General features: G+C 41.2%; 3 protein-coding genes across 3 annotated transcripts; all 3 read right to left on the bottom strand.

The window, feature by feature from the left end:
* Positions 1 to 1,494: 1,494 nt before the first annotated feature.
* Positions 1,495 to 9,801, bottom strand: plk3 (polo-like kinase 3). Its single transcript, XM_079173829.1, has 15 exons — positions 9,474 to 9,801; positions 8,293 to 8,400; positions 8,062 to 8,178; positions 7,723 to 7,852; positions 7,495 to 7,582; positions 6,952 to 7,047; positions 6,544 to 6,742; positions 6,185 to 6,311; positions 5,811 to 5,926; positions 5,098 to 5,212; positions 4,905 to 4,988; positions 4,246 to 4,408; positions 3,955 to 4,084; positions 3,600 to 3,710; positions 1,495 to 3,460 (listed from the first exon to the last, which is right to left on the bottom strand). The coding sequence occupies exons 1-15, from the start codon at positions 9,687 to 9,689 to the stop codon at positions 3,263 to 3,265; spliced, it is 1,998 nt and encodes a 665-aa protein (XP_079029955.1). The 5' UTR covers positions 9,690 to 9,801; the 3' UTR covers positions 1,495 to 3,262.
* A 1,141-nt stretch (positions 9,802 to 10,942) lies between these two features.
* Positions 10,943 to 14,340, bottom strand: cacybp (calcyclin binding protein). The gene is made up of 6 exons (XM_079172756.1): positions 14,220 to 14,340; positions 13,137 to 13,347; positions 12,919 to 13,015; positions 12,731 to 12,830; positions 12,398 to 12,492; positions 10,943 to 12,027 (listed from the first exon to the last, which is right to left on the bottom strand). The coding sequence occupies exons 1-6, from the start codon at positions 14,235 to 14,237 to the stop codon at positions 11,838 to 11,840; spliced, it is 711 nt and encodes a 236-aa protein (XP_079028882.1). The 5' UTR covers positions 14,238 to 14,340; the 3' UTR covers positions 10,943 to 11,837.
* Positions 14,341 to 14,858: 518 nt separating this feature from the next.
* Positions 14,859 to 16,758, bottom strand: mrps14 (mitochondrial ribosomal protein S14). The gene is made up of 3 exons (XM_079172657.1): positions 16,677 to 16,758; positions 15,490 to 15,654; positions 14,859 to 15,349 (listed from the first exon to the last, which is right to left on the bottom strand). Exons 1-3 carry the CDS (start codon positions 16,743 to 16,745, stop codon positions 15,167 to 15,169), a joined length of 417 nt encoding a protein of 138 aa, XP_079028783.1. The 5' UTR covers positions 16,746 to 16,758; the 3' UTR covers positions 14,859 to 15,166.
* Positions 16,759 to 17,799: the final 1,041 nt, after the last annotated feature.

Consider the following 17,799-nt stretch of genomic DNA (forward strand, 5'->3'; position numbering starts at 1 on the left):
GAGTGCTAATGTGAAATCACAGGTCTATGTCCATATCTATTCATCAGTATTCCTTGTGCTGTATGCTTGTTTTATCATATTTCAGCCTTCGCTCTCCTCCAGAATGACAAGAAAACCGATGATAGAAAGCCTTACTAGTTTGTAATAAAAAAACAACTGCACTTGGCTTTACAAGATATATCTAAGGAAACCATTACTGAGAAGGTATCAGGAAAACAACGTCCTGTAGTGATAATAAAACCAGTTGGACAAGTTTGCAACAGTGATGCGATAGTCTTAACGTCATACTTTACAACTATTCTCTCCTTATCTGAAGGTAAAGTCTCTCAGTTGATGCTTCATAAAGATCATGTAACAAGAAAACAATTTGTCCAGATCTTTCATTTTCTCTGTGCATTTTTCAATACATACAGCAAAATACACCCCATTAATAGAAATTGGACTGTTTCACTCAGTATTGATTACATGTTAGAATTGAATCCGTATTTAGGAATAATAATCTGCTCCCACGCTTTGTTGAACACATTTTTAATACTTTCAATGTCTAGACAGTTTTGTTAAATGTCTACTGCCTTACATTTTTATTGGCTAATCCATAAAATATGATGCTGTGACCTTGTGCGCCAGGGTCCTGCCAAAATTAATGCATAAATATCTAATAAAGAATGTATAAAACATGTGAGGAGGAATTCATTTAGCTTTAGACTTAAGATGCTTTGATGAGGAACTCACGTCAGTGGTGGTACTGCTGAGTCATGCAGGGCAACACGAAAAGATCATGTTTAGAAGCGCCTCTTTGTAAAGAACAGTTGTGTCCAATTACAAGACTTTATCAGGCAAACCTAAGCCAAACCTGCCACCATCACTTCTCAAATTTCTTTCCTGCGCTTCCTGCCGTGTTGAGTTGATCTCGTAGATTCTCTCTTCAGTTAAGGGTCAAGCTACTTGCAAAGACATTCATAGCATAGTGAACGATAGACTTCAGGGAAGGACATTTTAATAGTTTATTTTAGCGATAAAAAAAAACAGGGGCAGATCATGCCAGTTGTCTGTAAACAAAAGAATGTCATCTGCATAGTGTCCGTGTCTAACTTCAAACTTGGCTGAGGAGCTTTACAGTCACAGAGAGGCTCAAACAAAGTAATGGGCTGAGGACAGCCCTGTCTAGTACATCTGGTAAGCCATCAGGGAGACTTATTCCAATGACAATTTTTATGGTAATTCCATCCTTTTGGACCAAATAGGCTGAAAAGTGCATTTACTATTTAATCATGTTATTTTGATCTTGGTATACGAGAGATACTCAATTCACCCACTGCTCCCCCCCCCCAGTGACTATGCACCAAGTGGTAGCTTGATGTGTGTGAGGTTAGTGAAGGTCAAGCCGTTTAAGGAAAGATGAAAATTTTGAAAAATGTAATTCCTAATCTTCTGGGAAATTAAAAACTACAGCAGAAAGGTTTCACTGAGCAACAAGTGCAAAATACATTAATTTTCAATCAACTTTATTTCATTTCCCCCCCCAAATATGTTACATACAAAAGGTGATCGGAATTGAACATTTCCTTGTGTCAAGACCGTAACATTTACACAATAATAAATAAAAAACGAGTATAAATAAAAAAATAAATAAACAGGACATTATGTGCCAAAAAATAAAGACTCTTCTGAATTGGCAGATGGCTTTCACAATGTTGGGTTTTTTGAAAACACATGTACGTAATACTTGCATTCCAGGTCACAGTTTTTAGGATACAACTCTGGGTCGAGAAAGCAATGTAAACCGATAAGGATTACAGTACAACAGAGTACAATGTTTTGTTTTTTTCCCCTTAGCAGATATTACTGGAGTATATACTTATGATGCCAGTTGTTCTAAAAGCTTATACCAGGTAGTGAGAGTGTAGTGCTATTGGAATTACTTCTAAACTTTGCTCAAAGTACAAAAGTAAATCCCACCTGTAAAAACCATCTCTCGCATCTCGTTTGTATCCAGCTTGACATTCACAAAGGGTTGTTATTGCACTATACAGACATCCCTCAGAAAGGCACTTTTATCCCCCCCCCCTCACTTTCCAACCAACAGTTTTATTTACCAGCACGTGTTGCACACACATTCAATGACTATTGTGACTTTAAAACTGAATAATTTTAAAAACCAAAGAAAAATGCCTTTTGGTATCTAGTTAAAAACTAATAAAATATAACAAGTGGTAGTAAACGGATTCACTTTCAGATTTCAAAAAAAAAAAAAAAAAAAAAAGTGCAAAATTGTGTTGCTCCCATAGCCCCTTTAGTATGCCGTGTACCACATCAGTGAAATTTGCTTCCAACTACAACAAAAAAGACAATGTGACGTTTGATCGGAAGAGGCAGTAACCTTTTCCGAACCATCATCAAATAAGGCCAGGAATGTCATTTGTGCATGAAAAGGTCAAGATCGTAGTGTGATCCTATTGTTGGCTCATTTTTTATTTAGTAAAAATAAATAAAAAATGAATGTGTGCACCATAGTCCAAACAGGCCAGAAACCAAGGGTAAGAGGGGTCTCTCTCTCTCTCACCAATCAAAGCCCAGCTCTTCCCAAAGCATCTCTGCTGTAAGATCAGTTTCAATGAAAGTAAACTGTGTAAATGACCTTGCAGCTAAAACTTTTGGAAAACAGCCTAAAAGGAATTCCAGCGGCAAGATTATCCATGTTCTGTTGCAAGCAAATAAGACAATTTTAGTGTTTAGATACCTTTGACAAACCATGCCTGGATTATAGGCTATCAGGGGAAGCTGAAAGCTGCAGGTCTGGTTGATGGCTTTGAAAGATCCAGCCATGAAGCGGTGGTTTTGAGTGAGTGAGGGAAGGTATTTGGGGGTGTTCATTTAGGCGTCTGCCTGTGAGGGATTCATCACTTCAGGCCAGGTAGGAGTCTCTTATATTAGGTATCAATACCTTCCGGGTGGATAACCGTCGAGGCATAAGCTGGACAGGCACAAAACCTCGAGGCAGAACTTCCTGACTGCTTGAGGTTTATCAAGGTCAATCAATCTGAAAATCAGCTGCCTAAGCACCAGTTCAAAAAAAAAAAAAAGAATATTTGCTCAACTCCTCTGAGCAGCCTTCCATCAGTCAACTGAACAGGCGTCAGCTCGTCCCTGCCTTGACAAATTTGATCAACCAGTCAGGCTGCCAAGGAAGAAGTGTTAACCAGTCAGATCGCCTCCAAGGCATCTGCCGATCGGGCAGCCTGGGAGGCACTGAGCTGGGCCCTCAGGCATCGGCATGGTGCTGGAGAAGCTGGACCACGTATCGCAGCCGGTGTCTCAGCTCGGCGGTGCAGCCCATCTCATTCAGCATGCTGAGGAGGTACGTGCATGAGACGCGCTCCCGGCTGATGTAGGTGAGCAGGTAGGAGTCATCAGACGACTTGCACAGGATGATCTTGGTGTGGTCTGCGTAGAAGTTAACCTGGAAGGGATTTAAAAACGGCATGAATGTAAGAAGAAGAGGTCCGCAATCCAGTAAGAGTGTTACCAAAGTGGGTAAATTACTTTTCTCACAACTTTGTCGACAAATCTAGGACTAGAATTAATGAGCTTTTGCGAACCTGTAATGTGCCATTGTTGAAGAGCATGACAAGAGCATGGTCCGTCTTCACCCACTGGAGGAGCAGAGGAGGACAACCGGATACTTGATCCTCACAATGCAGATCTCCACCCTGAAGAGGACAGAACACATTTAGTTTAGATCAGAGGATGTTCACGTTATACAGTACATCTTGGACCGCTTTGAAAATCTGGAAAAGTTAGTTAAAAAGGGCTTTTTTTTCTCACAGAATATACAAACAATTCATTAGGAAATTAAAAGCATGCAGTAATTTAGTATCAGATTATTAAAAAAATAATTCTAAAAATATAATGGCTGTAGTCTTCTAGCTGAAAACCAAGCCGCTTCGCTCATACCTCCATAAGGTTTTGCTCCATGTAGTTGGCCATGAGCTCCACAATTTGTTTCTGGTTGCGAAGTTGCTCAGGTAGAGCGTTGGCAGGGAACGTGAAGAGTTTGTTGTTGGGAATGCAGTAGTGGACCGTCCTGGTTAGAGGGAAAGTTAAAAGTGTTACTGCTTGATTAAAGACAAAAAAAAAAAATATATATATATATAATTTAAATTAATGATTTCCATCAAAAAGATTAAATCTCTTGGCCAAGTCCAGTCATAAAGTAGTTAAGTGGTTTTAAGCACAAGTACTTACTTGCGTTGGTCACAAAGACTGAGTCGTGTTCCCTCATTGAAGAGCACGCCGATGCTTTGGTTCGAGAGCTGGTAGCCAAAACCATATTTGTTTGAGTAGTCTACCCATTTAGTCACCCACAGGAAGGACTGGGGCCTGGACAAACAGGGCGGGTTTCTAGTGGCTGCAGAGAGACGAGATAAAAGTGTTAGAGACTATGGAACAATTTCACGGCATGCTAATACCTATCCAAAGTAAATAGATGACACAAAAAGTTAGGTTTATATTTCCAAAGTCTGTAAGTCAGCATTTTACAAAAAAAAAAAAAAAAAAAGATGCTAGACATGTTAAGACGCTAGTTAAGCTTAAAGGTGCTCCAGGCTACATGAGTCAGCAGATATTCAGAGGATGTGAGGAAATAGGCTCAGAGAAGATCTGGTGGATTAAACTTGAATGATGTGCATCATGTGTAATTTAAGGGAACAGAAAGAGAGAGTTCATGTGGGAGGAAGCAGCATCTTTTGGCGTACCGTTTTGTGGCTCTGTAGCTTAATCTACATCGACGCAAAAGATTTGAAGATGCTACTCAGCATTTCCATTTATTGTCTTGTTAGACCCGTCGAGCTGATTTGCCAAACGTAAGTAATATGATTATTATGCTTTTAGGGTAAAAGTCCTACCTGCAGGCATGGTAGCCAGGCAGCTGTTGAGGACTTTCAAGGCCGATTCAGACACAGTTGCAGGGGTCAGAACGTCCTCACATGCTGGGGAGAAAAAGTAGTTCTTTAAAAACATGGATCAGATAAAAACAGGAATTAATATGCAAATATATAGAACATGCATATAAAGAAAAGTATATGAGATGGGGCCTACGTTCTGTGCTGCTAGCCGTGGTACCCTTGAAGGAACGAGAGATCGACTTCCTGGATTCCTCCTCAGCAGGAGTCGGTTCTAGCGGCACGGAGCCGACCACCGGACCAATAGGTGCCTGAGCAGCAAAAAAACAAAGAAGATATGATTTAATTCATTTCATGATGGGGAAAACCCCCTAACATTGATGGTAAGAGCAGAGGAAAAAAATATGACATGTCAAGGTAACCACAGCATTAAGAAAAACCACGAGGCAGTCTGTCAACACGTCCAGCTTTTGAAGTATACTGCAATTTGGACGTTTACTTTCTAATGTCACGTTAACACTTGGTTTTATATATTATGGTGGTAATCTGTTAGCATGTCAAGTTTTTCCTGCAAACATGTATTTAAAATAAAAATTTTTTTTTTTAAATAAAACGGTAAACAAGATTCTTTTGACGTCTACTTTTAATCAGCCTGTGCTCCTTGACGGCAACCTGTTTTCTCAGCACAGGCCCATCATCAATGCATTTCCTACTGGGCTTTATAAATAGAAACTACACCGGTCTGTTAGGGACTGGCCAGCAGAGCTTCCTGCTGAGTTTTAAAATGAATACAAGACAGTTTGTGGTAGGATTAATTACATGTAGTAGAGACGAAACGGTAAGTATGGATTTTGCCGAGAACGCAGTGAAAGTTTTAAGATACTAGGGGGAAAAAAAAGAAATATGTACCTCATTGGGTCCCACTGTCATGTAGCTGATCTGCCTGTTGATGGAACATTTAACGATGCCAGACACCAGCTTGGAAATATCTTTGTCATCTTTTTCCTCGCATGGGATCTTCTCCACTGCAAACACAAGATTTTTGCATTGTAGTCACAACAATGATGTTGTTAAGACCTACGGCACTTCTTTGACACGCTTGAAGGAAACCCGAAACCGCCAACAATCCGGTTCTTCAGTTTAAACATCAGTTCTCATGAGACAAAACCAGATTGCCAAGGTGACAGGAGTTGCATTGTTACATTTGAGAAGAGTCACATGCGTAGCTAACCGATGAGATAATCTTCTATGTGGTCAGTCACTTGACTGCTGTGCTACATTACCTTTTGCTTTCTTCTTGCCAAAGAAACTCTTTGCTATTTTAGTGAAGAATTTCTTGGCAGGGCTGGGGGGGTGGAGCTCTGGCACCATCACACAGCTGCTGGGTGGAAGCTTATCAGGGGTGAAACCCTGGAGGAGGAAGAAGAAGAAAAAGAAAGACAGGATGAGGACGATGGAAGAGGGACAACATGATACATCGGGCAAGAGATTTGCTGTTATAGTTTCAAGCACCATTGGCCTTACTCCCAAAAAAAAAAAGGCATTATGATCCATTAGCGAATGGCAAACGTGTCAATGAATGAAAGCCCCTAATCCCATCATTGTTTCTTTAAACTGACTTAGAAAAAATACTTTTACATACTTTGGTGAAGAACTCGTGGTTGAGGATTTGATCCAGTGAGAGTCTGTCGCTGGGGTTTTTCTGCAGGATGCCCGAGATGAGTTTCTGTGCAGCGGGGGAGAGCGAGGACGGCAAGTTGTACCGAACGTCCTTTATACACTTGTAGGTCTCCTTCAGGTCGAGAGTCTCGAAAGGAGGGTTGCCGCACATCAGCGTGTACCTGAACGGGATACAGCAAGGCAACCATTGTCAACTCACGATAGAAAATGATGATTCAGACTTTAAAACAACAACAACAACAACTGTAGTGGTTGGGTACCACATCCTCATTCCCACACTGACTGAGATGAAGCTAAGCAAAACATGTTTAACTAAAAAAAATTAAAATATGTTCATTGTACACATGACTGGACAAAGAAAATGACTTACATGACGCATCCGAGGGACCAAACGTCGGACTCTGTGCCGTGGCCCTGTCTGTTGAGCACCTCAGGGGCCAAGTAGTTGGGAGTCCCACAGATTGTTCTGAGAAAAACAAAATTACAGGATATAGTTAATGCTTCAAAGGGCCTTCTGCTCTGTAGATGCATCATGCAGACAAGGAAGTAGTGGTTGAGGCATTTTCTTTTCTGCAGCAGTCATTCCACAGGAAGGTGTCAAACTAGTATCGAAACTCTGCTCTCGGCGCTACATTCAACTGCCACTTGGAAACCGGTTTAGTTGGGTACTTACTGAGGGGAAAGTTGAGGTAGGAGGAATGTGCTTGGTAACTGACGTAATGGTTTTAGGTCAATGTGCATTGCACAAGCCTAGAAACCGGCTAAAACCGCAGTGTTGAGGTTTTTCGGATGTTATGTTTTTGTACAGTAGCTCAAATTTGGGAATAAATAATCCCAAAAATATTATTCTTGCCAAACCTCAGTTAGAAAAAGTATTTTAAATAGTGGGGGTTAAGTAATTAAAAATGCGTACTTTTTCCTCATCTCGACTGTCTCCAGCTTGGCGGCGAGGCCAAAGTCTCCCAGCCGCAGCTCCATGTTCTCGTTGACAAAGAAGTTGCCTGAAAGAGACAAAAAAAAAACATTTGTCCGGTCAGCATTCCGCAGTTAACATGTGCCTGCCCCCTAAAGTCACAGCAGATTCCTGGGATGCTTGCTGTGCGTGCGCGCCAACCCACGTTCCAGTCGTATGCTCACATACCTAGTTTGAGGTCTCGGTGCAGGATCCCTCTGCTGTGGATGTACTTGAGGCCGGATATGATCTGTCTGAGGTAATATCGCACTTCTGGCTCTGTGAGCGTGTGTCTCGCCTTCCAGATGTGTGCCAGGGACTGCAGGGACAGAGCAAGGAGTGAATCAGTGGGACTGTACGAAACTGCTGCATTAGGCTTTTAGCTCATCTTGAGTCAAATAAAAACAGTGTGTACATGGTCTCTATTGTGCCATGGAGGAGAGTTACAAGGCAAGCTGCATATGAGCAAGCAAAACACACAAGCTGTGAAGACTGTTCTTTTTTTTTTTTTTATTCCTGTAGTCTCACCTTCCGACTGCAGAGCTCGAGGAAGATGTAGATGTTGTCTTGGTCTTCAAAATGATGAGAGAATTTCACCACATGCTTGTGCGACAGGGTTTTGTGGAGCTCGATCTCGTTCGTGATCTGTTAAGATTTGACAAACCTGGTCAGTTGGTGTGTGCACATTTCAAGCCTAAAAAACAGAATCCAGGTGTTGGATTCAGCTCATGCAAGGCACGAACAAGCTTGATCACGTACCTTGTCCCTTTGGTGTGGTTTGGACACTCTGCTCTGTGGAATCACCTTCACGGCATACATTTTGTTGCTGGAGATGTCCGTCATCTCGTAGCATCGAGCAAAGCCACCCTATTGGGGGGGGGGGGGGGGGGGGGGGGGGGGGGACAAAAACAAGGTTGATCAGTTGAGAAAAGCAGCAGGTTGAAAACCTGCATTGGCCATAAATAAGCTGCTTCTTTTTGATCTGTGGATCAATAGCCGTGCTGCAATCAAAATGATTTAGCCAAGCAAAGGTTGGTGTGGAGGAAACGGTAATCAATGAGAGAGAAAATAACCGATCCGGGACAGAATGTATTCAGATGAATCATTTCATAAATCAAGATGAGAAACTGACGAGCATCTTTTGTTGCCTAGTGTGCTCCGACATGCTTCTAGAAAACAGATCATCAACCCCCTAATGTGTTCATTCACAGACTCCAGATGCAATCAACACTACATATTATGCTTGAGGACATCAGGGTTGAGGCAGACAGAGCTGCTGCATTCATTAACCGTGAAACCGACGGAGACGTTTCCAGCTCTGCGGCAGGCAGCGGAAGAAAAAAAAAAAAATATCCCCCCAAAAAAACAGAAAAAATAAAAAAAAAACTTGGCTGGCAGCCCGACGCAGCGTATCGATGACCGGCAACATGTTGGTACAGCCGCCGCCTCCATTCATACATCGCACATACGTGCGGTGTCAAACATCATTACAGCGGCGGTGTTGTGGGAAGCGGAGCCGTCTGGCAGACGTGTCATTGGTGTAACAGTCGTCTGAGCAGTCATTTAAAAATGCGAGAGGATTCTTGTGAAGAACGATTCTTCTCATAGACTTTCATTTATTTTTTAAAGGTGTTGCCAATCATGTGTGTGTGTCCGCTCGGGAGCTGGCACACCTTGCGCCTGATTCACTCTAATGACGAGCACAGCAGGGGGGGATTGGTCACATCCACCACGAGGTCATGTTCCCTGCATGAGTGTCACGTCTGGGAAACGGCTAATAATTCATTTTTACAAATCATGGACAGCTTCCGCATATAGACCCTCAAGCAGCGACTCGTTTATAAACATGCTAGACCAGTTCTTTCACCTCAGATGACAACACACCTTCGGTGAAGCGAGACTAAAGCACATGGGGACATTCAACAAAAAGATCTCCGTACCTTTCCCAAAAGCTTCCCTTTACTGTAGGACCTTCCCGTTTTGGAGTCCGTCACCACCTGAGCCAGCTCCGGTTTGATCTGTTCGGATTTATTCCTGCTGGTTTTCACCGGGGCAGAGGACTGTTGGGGTCCACGCTCCGGAGCGGGCTTAAATAAATCCGCATTCATGGCGTGGCACGAAACGCGCTGCGCCGCGGTGAAACAACCGGTATCCATTAGACACAGCGGTGGAAAGAACCAGTTCGTGTATATGTATATATAGATATATATTCCTTTCGCGTAGTTTTTCTCAGTGGTTGGTCTGGTGCGTAATGATGCGTCCGCCTCGTCCAACTCTATCCATCTGGAGTGTGTGTCCTCGCTCTGCAGGCTATATAGGCGAGCTGCGACGTCACGGGGCAGGGGGCGGGGCGAGGTGGTGCACTGGTGGAGAAAGTCCACACGATTTGATCAGATCAGATCTCCATAAATACAAAAAAACTTTAGTGAAAAAAAAAAAATGAATGAAAAAAAAGAATCTATTACACTTTGATGTCGCTCGTAGAGCTGCCGAGAGGACAATGACACGCTGTAACCCGAGCAGGGGTGGTTTCCATGTTCGTCATGTTTAAACTCTGATGGTCACTTTTAAGAATATTGTTTATTCTAACACCAAATTCTCATTTTATTCAACCTACTGTGACCGTTTCATTGTAAAAGAGAGATTGTGTTAAGAAACGTGTCCAAGTGAATAACTCACCAAGTGGTAAATTATTCTACCTTTATTACTGAGCAAGGAGAGAACTTCATGTAATATAATCTTAGTGAGACATCTGCTTAATAAAAGGAATTGTGAGAGGTGATTTCCAGTTCACCGCATACCACAAATTAATTCCAATTTGTGAAATGTTGTCACGAGTCTTATCATTTAGAAAAAACACTTCTGAGGAGCAATTCTTTTTTCTTTTCTTTTTTAAGTCCTCAGAATACTACAAAATAAAAGCACACATTTTCAATAAATCTTGGGTTAGATTTACCCCGTCTGTGTATGTGTGTGAGTGAGTGTGAAACACTCAAAGTAACCAGTGTGAACTACTCATCGCTGCTGCCACCTGGTGGACAAAGCTCTGCAGAATTGAATGTGTACATTACTCAAAAACTCCCATTATTCAACAGTCTACATTGTACTTTGACTGTTTTTAAAGCAAGACAGGCCACGAACCAAAAGCTGTGCTGCACAAACAATAATCTAGGTGACCGTTGCTCATTTTACTTTATAAAAATAAAAAAAAGGTTTAACTTAAGACCAGGTAGTCAGTGTCTTCAAATAAAATGCCACATTTTTCTGTTAGCAGGCAGGCCTGTGAAGGCGTATCTAAATGATGACCTCTTGAAGACATGATGGCAACATGAATACTGGGCCAGACAAGTCTAATAAATGGTTGGTTAAAACACTCAAATATTCAGAAGATAAACAGAGGCAGCGCAGAGTCAGTTCAAGATCTGTATTTGTGAGAATGTCATGAAGGACCTGAGGGCCGGCAACAATACATGCAAGACTAGAACAAAATAATCAACATAATAAACACATGGGAAATAAGCAAGTTCAACAGTGCTACTGTAAATATAGTGGTAAACTGTCCATACAATGAAAATGCAACAGTCACATGAAGGAATTACTAAGTGTTGTGGGTGAAATACATGAAATGTCAAACACAGACCTGTGTAGTAATGTGAGTTATTACACTTGAGCAGTATTCTCTTTGCAGGTATCATTTGAGCTATTTATGGAATGACAAAAAAAAACGAAAAAGGCCTGATATGGAGACGTTAAAAGAAGTCAGAAGAGCCCTCCGGTCGTCTTCATTAAAGGAATGTGAGCACGACTTTGGCAAATGTACACGTGGAAACAGTTTCAGTTTCGCTGCACAGGAACAATATGAAGATGTGACTTTACAGAAGATGTCTCAAGCATTTAATAAACCCCGGTCCAATTCAAACTATGACTTACTCACAGACACTAATCTCAAGAAAAACAACTGCATCGTGGTCCTTTAACACATTCAATCTGACATTACCAAATAAAGAGACCGACGCTGCAGTTTCTCGTTGCGTTAAGGTAGCCACCGCCCTGATGTTTGTACAGATGTTTTCCATGCAATTTATTGATAGCATTCTGCATTACGTTCCATGGCATTTGAAAGCGGGGCCAAAACTAGGCCATCCTGGGTTTAGATATTAATCCCAAAACTTTATTCATGAGCTGTACACAGAATGTTTTGAGATTTTGTGAAAATATGATTCATATATTGGACTCATAACATTTCATATTCAAGTCATGTCAAATGCATCCCTGGCAGCTCTCCCTTGGTGCTGCTGTGGAGTTCAGAGGTCCATCATGTCGTCTTCTCCTCCTCCTCCTCCTCCTCCTCCTCCTCGAACTTTCTTCTCCTGGGACTCTGACCAGGCTTTGTTGATGGTTCTCTTCATCTCGTCATCGCCCTCCGTGTAAATCTTCTTCAGCATGTTCATCAGACCATCGCTGGGGTCTGCGTTCTCATCAACATTGGGTTTACTGTTGAGAGACAACAGGATAAAAGTTTGTAGTGTAGAGTACAGTGACACCTGGCTCACAGACATGGTACTGCACCGCAATGTGTCAGAGCGCGGTTTGGAGTGATGGGCCAGATGTGTATGAGAATACTGGAACGTGTACAAATAGTTAGAAAATAAAAGACATTATGGTGTTTTTTTTTCTGCTGACGCCATTGTGTCCTTAGTTACTGGCAACACATTGACATCAATAGAAGTAGTGGTGGCACTAATCCCCTTGTACAAATTAATTCAGTGGAAGCTTGTAGTGGCCATATGTCACTTAAAATCCCTGCTTTGTGCAAGTTACTTTAACTAATATGAATTAATATTCGGTATTTATTCGAACTTACTCTTTCTCTTTAGACTGCTTTTCCACCGTTGTTAGACAGTCCCACTTCTTTGTTGTCTGCTTCTTGCACATCACCAGGATCATGTCCGTTTTTATCTGTTGATGGGAGGAGAGATGGTTAAAAGGCCTTTCAAAAGCCAACAGGACTCTGCTGCTCTGTTCTCCCCAGAGGTAAGCACAGGGGACAACGGGTCAAATGTAAGTCGGCACTGAGCCTGAATCCAGCAGTTGGCAAGACTACTAGAAAGCCATGTTTCTTTGTTGCTAGTCATGCCTTAAATATGTATTTAATAATATGTGTATTCCTTTAAAAGGATGAATCAGCTTTGTCCACCTTTTTATAGCTGTCCTTTTCATCGACTGGATACAACAGGTTGAGGATCGTCATCTGGTGGTTTTTCCCATCAAGATCCTTTACCAACACAGAAAAAGACCTGCAAAAGAGAGGATGAGCAAACACAATTCAATTCATTGTGCGCGTGGTGGCACATGATTCATGTAAATATGCTAATTATCAATTACCTTTCTGTAAATTTGACCTCCACGTTGTCTGATGGAATTTTGTGCACATCCTTCAACGTGAGGTATATTTTGATGAATTTCTCTGACTGGTCCCAGGCTGCATAGAAGAGGCAAAAGAGTGAACATTGTTTTCAAATGATTTTCAGCTCTTGCACACATCTAAACAGTCGTACTTTCTCACACACGACTGGTAGTCTTACTAAACAATGGCACCCTACCATAGTTGTTGATCTTGACTGTGTATGCTGCTTTAGAGGCAGCAGATGGGTCTGCGTCTCTCTTGGCTTGTTTCTCCTTTTGTTGTCGTTTGACTGCGAGCTCCTTCTCCACCTTCTTCTGCTCCTGCTCCAGCACCTCCTGCACTCTTTTTCTCTCCGCCTTCTCCAAGAGTGACCCCAGCTCCACGAAATCGGCCTCCAACTGGTTGATCTGTATTGGAGAAAGAATTAGACCAATTAAAGACAATTTGATGGAACACGATTTAAAATAATGCGTAAAATGTGCTCGTTTCTCCATTTGTTGATCAACACGTCACAACATATCTCAAGTTTAAATACTAAATATTTGCTTCAAGGTTGTACAAGTGTTGCTTGAATGTCACTTTGTTATATTTAGAATATTTAAGGTATATTTATTGTAAAAATAATAATAATGATGTATTGGGGTAGCCATATGGTAGTGTTTTTCCTCTTTTTGCCCAGTCCTTTCTAATGCAAATCACCCTGTAGCTGGGAAATAAATACTGTACACTTAAGCGACATTAAGAATATCACCTATCAGAGAAAATATGAATTATGTAGTTATTTATTTTTTCCCTTGTGAAATCAGTTTACTGGAAGAGGACCGATCGCGCCATCACTGCACATGAGGGATGCTGAAGCAACTTAGATGATGGCGTAAAGTCAAGAAAAGCCAGCTGACCGAAACTAACTAAGCTTTATTTGCAGAATGTTCTGGTAAACTGCAGTCAAAGCTAGCTTACTGCTAGCAAGCTAGCTACAGACACATACAGCAAGACATGAATAGGCATTGATATTTCTTTGGCGAGAACGCCATTAAAAAACGTTGAGTTGTGGATACAAATGTGCATACTTCTTAACTAAAATTGGAAACAATAACAGACTTTGGTGGTTAGCAGTTGCTTGCTAATTCGCCAAGTTAGCTAGCGTAGCATTGCTTTTAGTAGAATCATGTCACATAACGTCAGTTCACCCGACAGCTAAATTCAATAAATTCATACAACTCTAGTTTTGGTCCTGTTGTCATAATTACACTAAACTGAATAAAAACGTTCCGTTTACCTGTTCGGTTATATCCATTTATCCTTTGTCAGTTAAATTCGCTAGGTTCAGAAATGTGTTTGTGTAGCGTTACTAGTCTGCTGCAGTACTTTCACCCTTCACCGGATATGGTTCTTCTTCTTCTTTTTGAATAATAGCGGTTGTCAAACCAGCCTACGGGCGCATTACCGCCGCCTGTTGGACCGAAGTGTTGGCATCCATAAAATATACAAATTAAAACACATTTTCTCACTAAATGTTCTTTTAAGTAGTTAACTGCATAACTATTTAGTGTTAAACTGTATGATCAAATAATGTTTGTCATTTGTTAAAATCTAAATTTTACTTAAATAAAGGTTTTTGGTTGAATTCAATATCAAAACCCATCCTATATTGTACGCAGTTTAGGACTCCAATAGGTAACGACTCAGCTTGAGTCATTGAGCTTAGCTAAGATAAACTACTGCGATGTTGCAGGACACATAGCTATGATTTTAAGTGACTCTCAGTAAACAGTGAGAAAACTCACTTCTGAAGGTAGAAGAAAATATGTTTTTCCTTGACCATATTTAGCTAGTCGCTTCATCAACTGCGTGCAAGAATGAAAAACAAGACAGGGGAAAAGGGTTAGTTATGTACAATATTTATTCATCCATGGCAATCTCAAGTTACATGGACATTTACTCTTCTGAGCAGTCTCAGGTTAAATCATTATCTCTTCAGCATATACAAAATACTAAACATATGCTGCAGTAATCTCAGTGGATTCACTTTAAACATTAACACATTTTCTGGTATGTATGAGTAGTGGTTGAAATGTTTTATCACAGTCAATAACTTTCAAAGACTCCAGACAATAAAAGGCCAAAACAAGTCTGTATTGAAAGCTGGTGTCCTGCTTCTGACAATAACCACTGACACAGCCTGTGTTTTCATATAATCCAATGTAGAGTCCAACGGATGCCCAGTCACCACCTTGCTCTCAGAATCCCGGACATCTGGTTGTGGTCAGCCAAGTGACGGAAGAAAATTCGGCTCAGTCTCCACCTCCGCTTCACCCCCCGGGGTCTGGATGTCATCACACACCTGTTGCGTATTCTCACAGGACAGCTGTCCCTTGGTAATGCTGCAATTTCTTTATCTGCCACCTCCTGCAAAACATGTTTAAACTGTTTAGGAATTGTCTTGGATGTTGGTTTTCATGAATCATCTCCCACAATGATCACTAAATATCGTATCATGGTTAAAGTTAATGAATGCTAACAGTTTGAGTAGAAATATGGCGTTGTACCTGAAGCTCTTTGGGTAGAATGGTGTTCTTCCTCAGTGCATTGATCCGTAACCTCTCATCAGCATAGTCAAAAGCCATCTGTCTTCTCTTTACGTCCCTGAGCATCCTCCAGTCCACGTAGTAACTCCTCACCTGCTCCACCGACCCCCAGCAGCACCTCAGGGCCTGCACACAGCGGTACAGCAGTTGTTATCGAAAAGCTAATATTATGAAGGGAAAACTAATAGATCCCTATCAAAAATGTTCTTGTGATCACAAGGTCGATCGTTTGGATTCATCCACACTGTCGGCTGCCCCCTCTTAGTCGATTAGTCAACTAATGGATGACTTATTTCTTAACTTATGAGCAGACTTCTGGTAAAAAAAAAAAACATTTCAAGTGGTGCCTTTGTGCGAATCCTTGTGGACAAAATCGTACTAGTGTTCGTCGAATGAGAATTTCTTTGCTCGAGGACAGCCCTGCTCGTTACTCATCATCGTTGTAGCATCACTTTCAACTCTTTGTAGCTATCGTGCCAACACATATAATCAACGTTAACAAGGCCAAAATTATGGATTAAGAAATGATAGCATGAAAAGTCTTTTAAATAGTAAAATAAACTTGATTCTCCTGCCATTAGTTTATGTATTTTGGTACTTTGAGAAACCCTGTAAAGTCAAGGAACATGGAGCTCATACAATAGGCTTTATGGTTCATCTGTATAATCACACTATTACTGCTTGTGTTGTCAGGAGATAATAGTATAGTCCACTTCTCTTAGCTTTCTTATATATTGCTCTATGTTTCATTGGAAACTCATTTGTTGAATGAAGGTAATACAGATGTGCCTAACAGTCTGGTGACATCTGCTTCATTCGCTCACCTTCAACAGACTGACATTACAGAGACAGAGTAATGGTCTGCATCTCAAGACACCGTTAGCTTCGGAGAATGATAGCTCCCTCCTTTGCTATCAGCTATTACGCTAAATAGGTAGGTAGTGTTAGTTAATGCAATACAATGTAAAAGACGTCAGTTACTAATCAGGTTAACTAACGTTAGCATTAGCTATGAAGCTAATCTCGGAAAGCTAGCAACACCACTAGCTAATACTGAAAACGTTGCTTTCTCCATCCTCATACATCTGCGATACAGTCTTATTGAAAACATTCAAACCCCAAATATAGCGTTACAAAAAGTAACGTACCTGCTTTGGGGCGCAGACAGTAGAATAAAGGGCATTCAACCCTAAACATGTTATCCTGTGGGCCGCCATATTGAATGTAGTAATGATGTAGAACCACAGAAGAAGAATGATGGCACACGGGAAATATCGCCACCTATTGACCAGGAGTGTGAAATGAGAAATGAAAACAAATCGCTGGTTTTGTGGATCAATCTTATAAACATATTTTCCGACCAATGTTGCAGTCAGTTTATGTGATTATTTGTGCTTTGTTATAGTTTGACATTTCAGATGATGGATAATCAAGACGGGATATTTGAATACATTATATGTATGATTATGAGTTCGAAAGACCTACTTCAGGACAAAGTGGTTCGCTATGTGATTATCATACATTTATACTGATACTGACACTTGATTACAAGATTAGGGCTGCGTCTGTTCCTAACCACTTGTCCTTGAACTTTATGGAAAACGTTATGGGGTCAAGGAAAGATGTTAAGCAGAATGCATGAGGAGTTAGGAAAAGATAACCGTGTTTGGAGAATCCGACTACATGTTCACTAAGCCACGTAATTATGATGCGACGGCGGAAGTCACTGACGTAGGTCTGCCATGGCGAAACTACAACGAAGAAGGACTACAAAAAGCGCAACTAAAACACGTCGCCATGGAATCTCTTAGCCCGATAAATGCAGGCTTTATAAACAGCTTCTTTTGAGACAGTTGATAGTTGAGTATCTTGTATTCATCTCTTGTGTTTGTGTTTCACAGGTTCCGACGGCTCTCCTGTGACCCTAATAAAAACATGTTCATAACATTACACCTACATGATTTCAATTCTAAATCCAAACAACTGGTGGTCAGATCCGCTGTTAACTCGTAACGTTGAGTTCCTTGTGTCTGATGTTGAGGTTGCTGTAGAAAAAGAATCAGTTGTGCCTGTGTGATGACTCCAAGAAGGTTGGGCATCTTTTGGCTTTCACCACAAAGGACCACATCAATCTAGAATGGATAGTCCTTGTATGGTGCCATTTCGCAGTGAAGTGTCTGCCTAAAGGTTTAACTTCTAAAGATTGGATGCTGTGCATGACGCTGAAGAAGAAGTCATGAATTTGGTCAATGTTAGCAGTAACAAATAGCT

The sequence above is a fragment of the Pholis gunnellus genome (genome assembly GCF_910591455.1).
Source record: "Pholis gunnellus genome assembly, chromosome: 14".
Lineage (NCBI taxonomy): Eukaryota > Metazoa > Chordata > Actinopteri > Perciformes > Pholidae > Pholis > Pholis gunnellus.

Excerpts from the sequence above, each read along its gene's own strand:
- cacybp (XM_079172756.1), bottom strand. Across the intron at positions 13,016-13,136 it reads AGTCAAGATCAACAACTATG|CCTGGGACCAGTCAGAGAAA; the intron begins GTAGGGTGCCAT and ends TCTTCTATGCAG. Across the intron at positions 12,493-12,730 it reads AAAAGGACAGCTATAAAAAG|ATAAAAACGGACATGATCCT; the intron begins GTGGACAAAGCT and ends TCCCATCAACAG.
- mrps14 (XM_079172657.1), bottom strand. The coding sequence starts at position 16,745 with ATGGCGGCCCACAGGATAACATGTTTAGGGTTGAATGCCCTTTATTCT. Across the intron at positions 15,655-16,676 it reads CTGTCTGCGCCCCAAAGCAG|GCCCTGAGGTGCTGCTGGGG; the intron begins GTACGTTACTTT and ends CGCTGTGTGCAG. Across the intron at positions 15,350-15,489 it reads TTCTACCCAAAGAGCTTCAG|GAGGTGGCAGATAAAGAAAT; the intron begins GTACAACGCCAT and ends CATGTTTTGCAG.
- plk3 (XM_079173829.1), bottom strand. The coding sequence starts at position 9,689 with ATGGATACCGGTTGTTTCACCGCGGCGCAGCGCGTTTCGTGCCACGCC. Across the intron at positions 5,213-5,810 it reads TGACAGTGGGACCCAATGAG|GCACCTATTGGTCCGGTGGT; the intron begins GTACATATTTCT and ends TTTGCTGCTCAG. Across the intron at positions 4,989-5,097 it reads CACGGCTAGCAGCACAGAAC|CATGTGAGGACGTTCTGACC; the intron begins GTAGGCCCCATC and ends TTTTCTCCCCAG.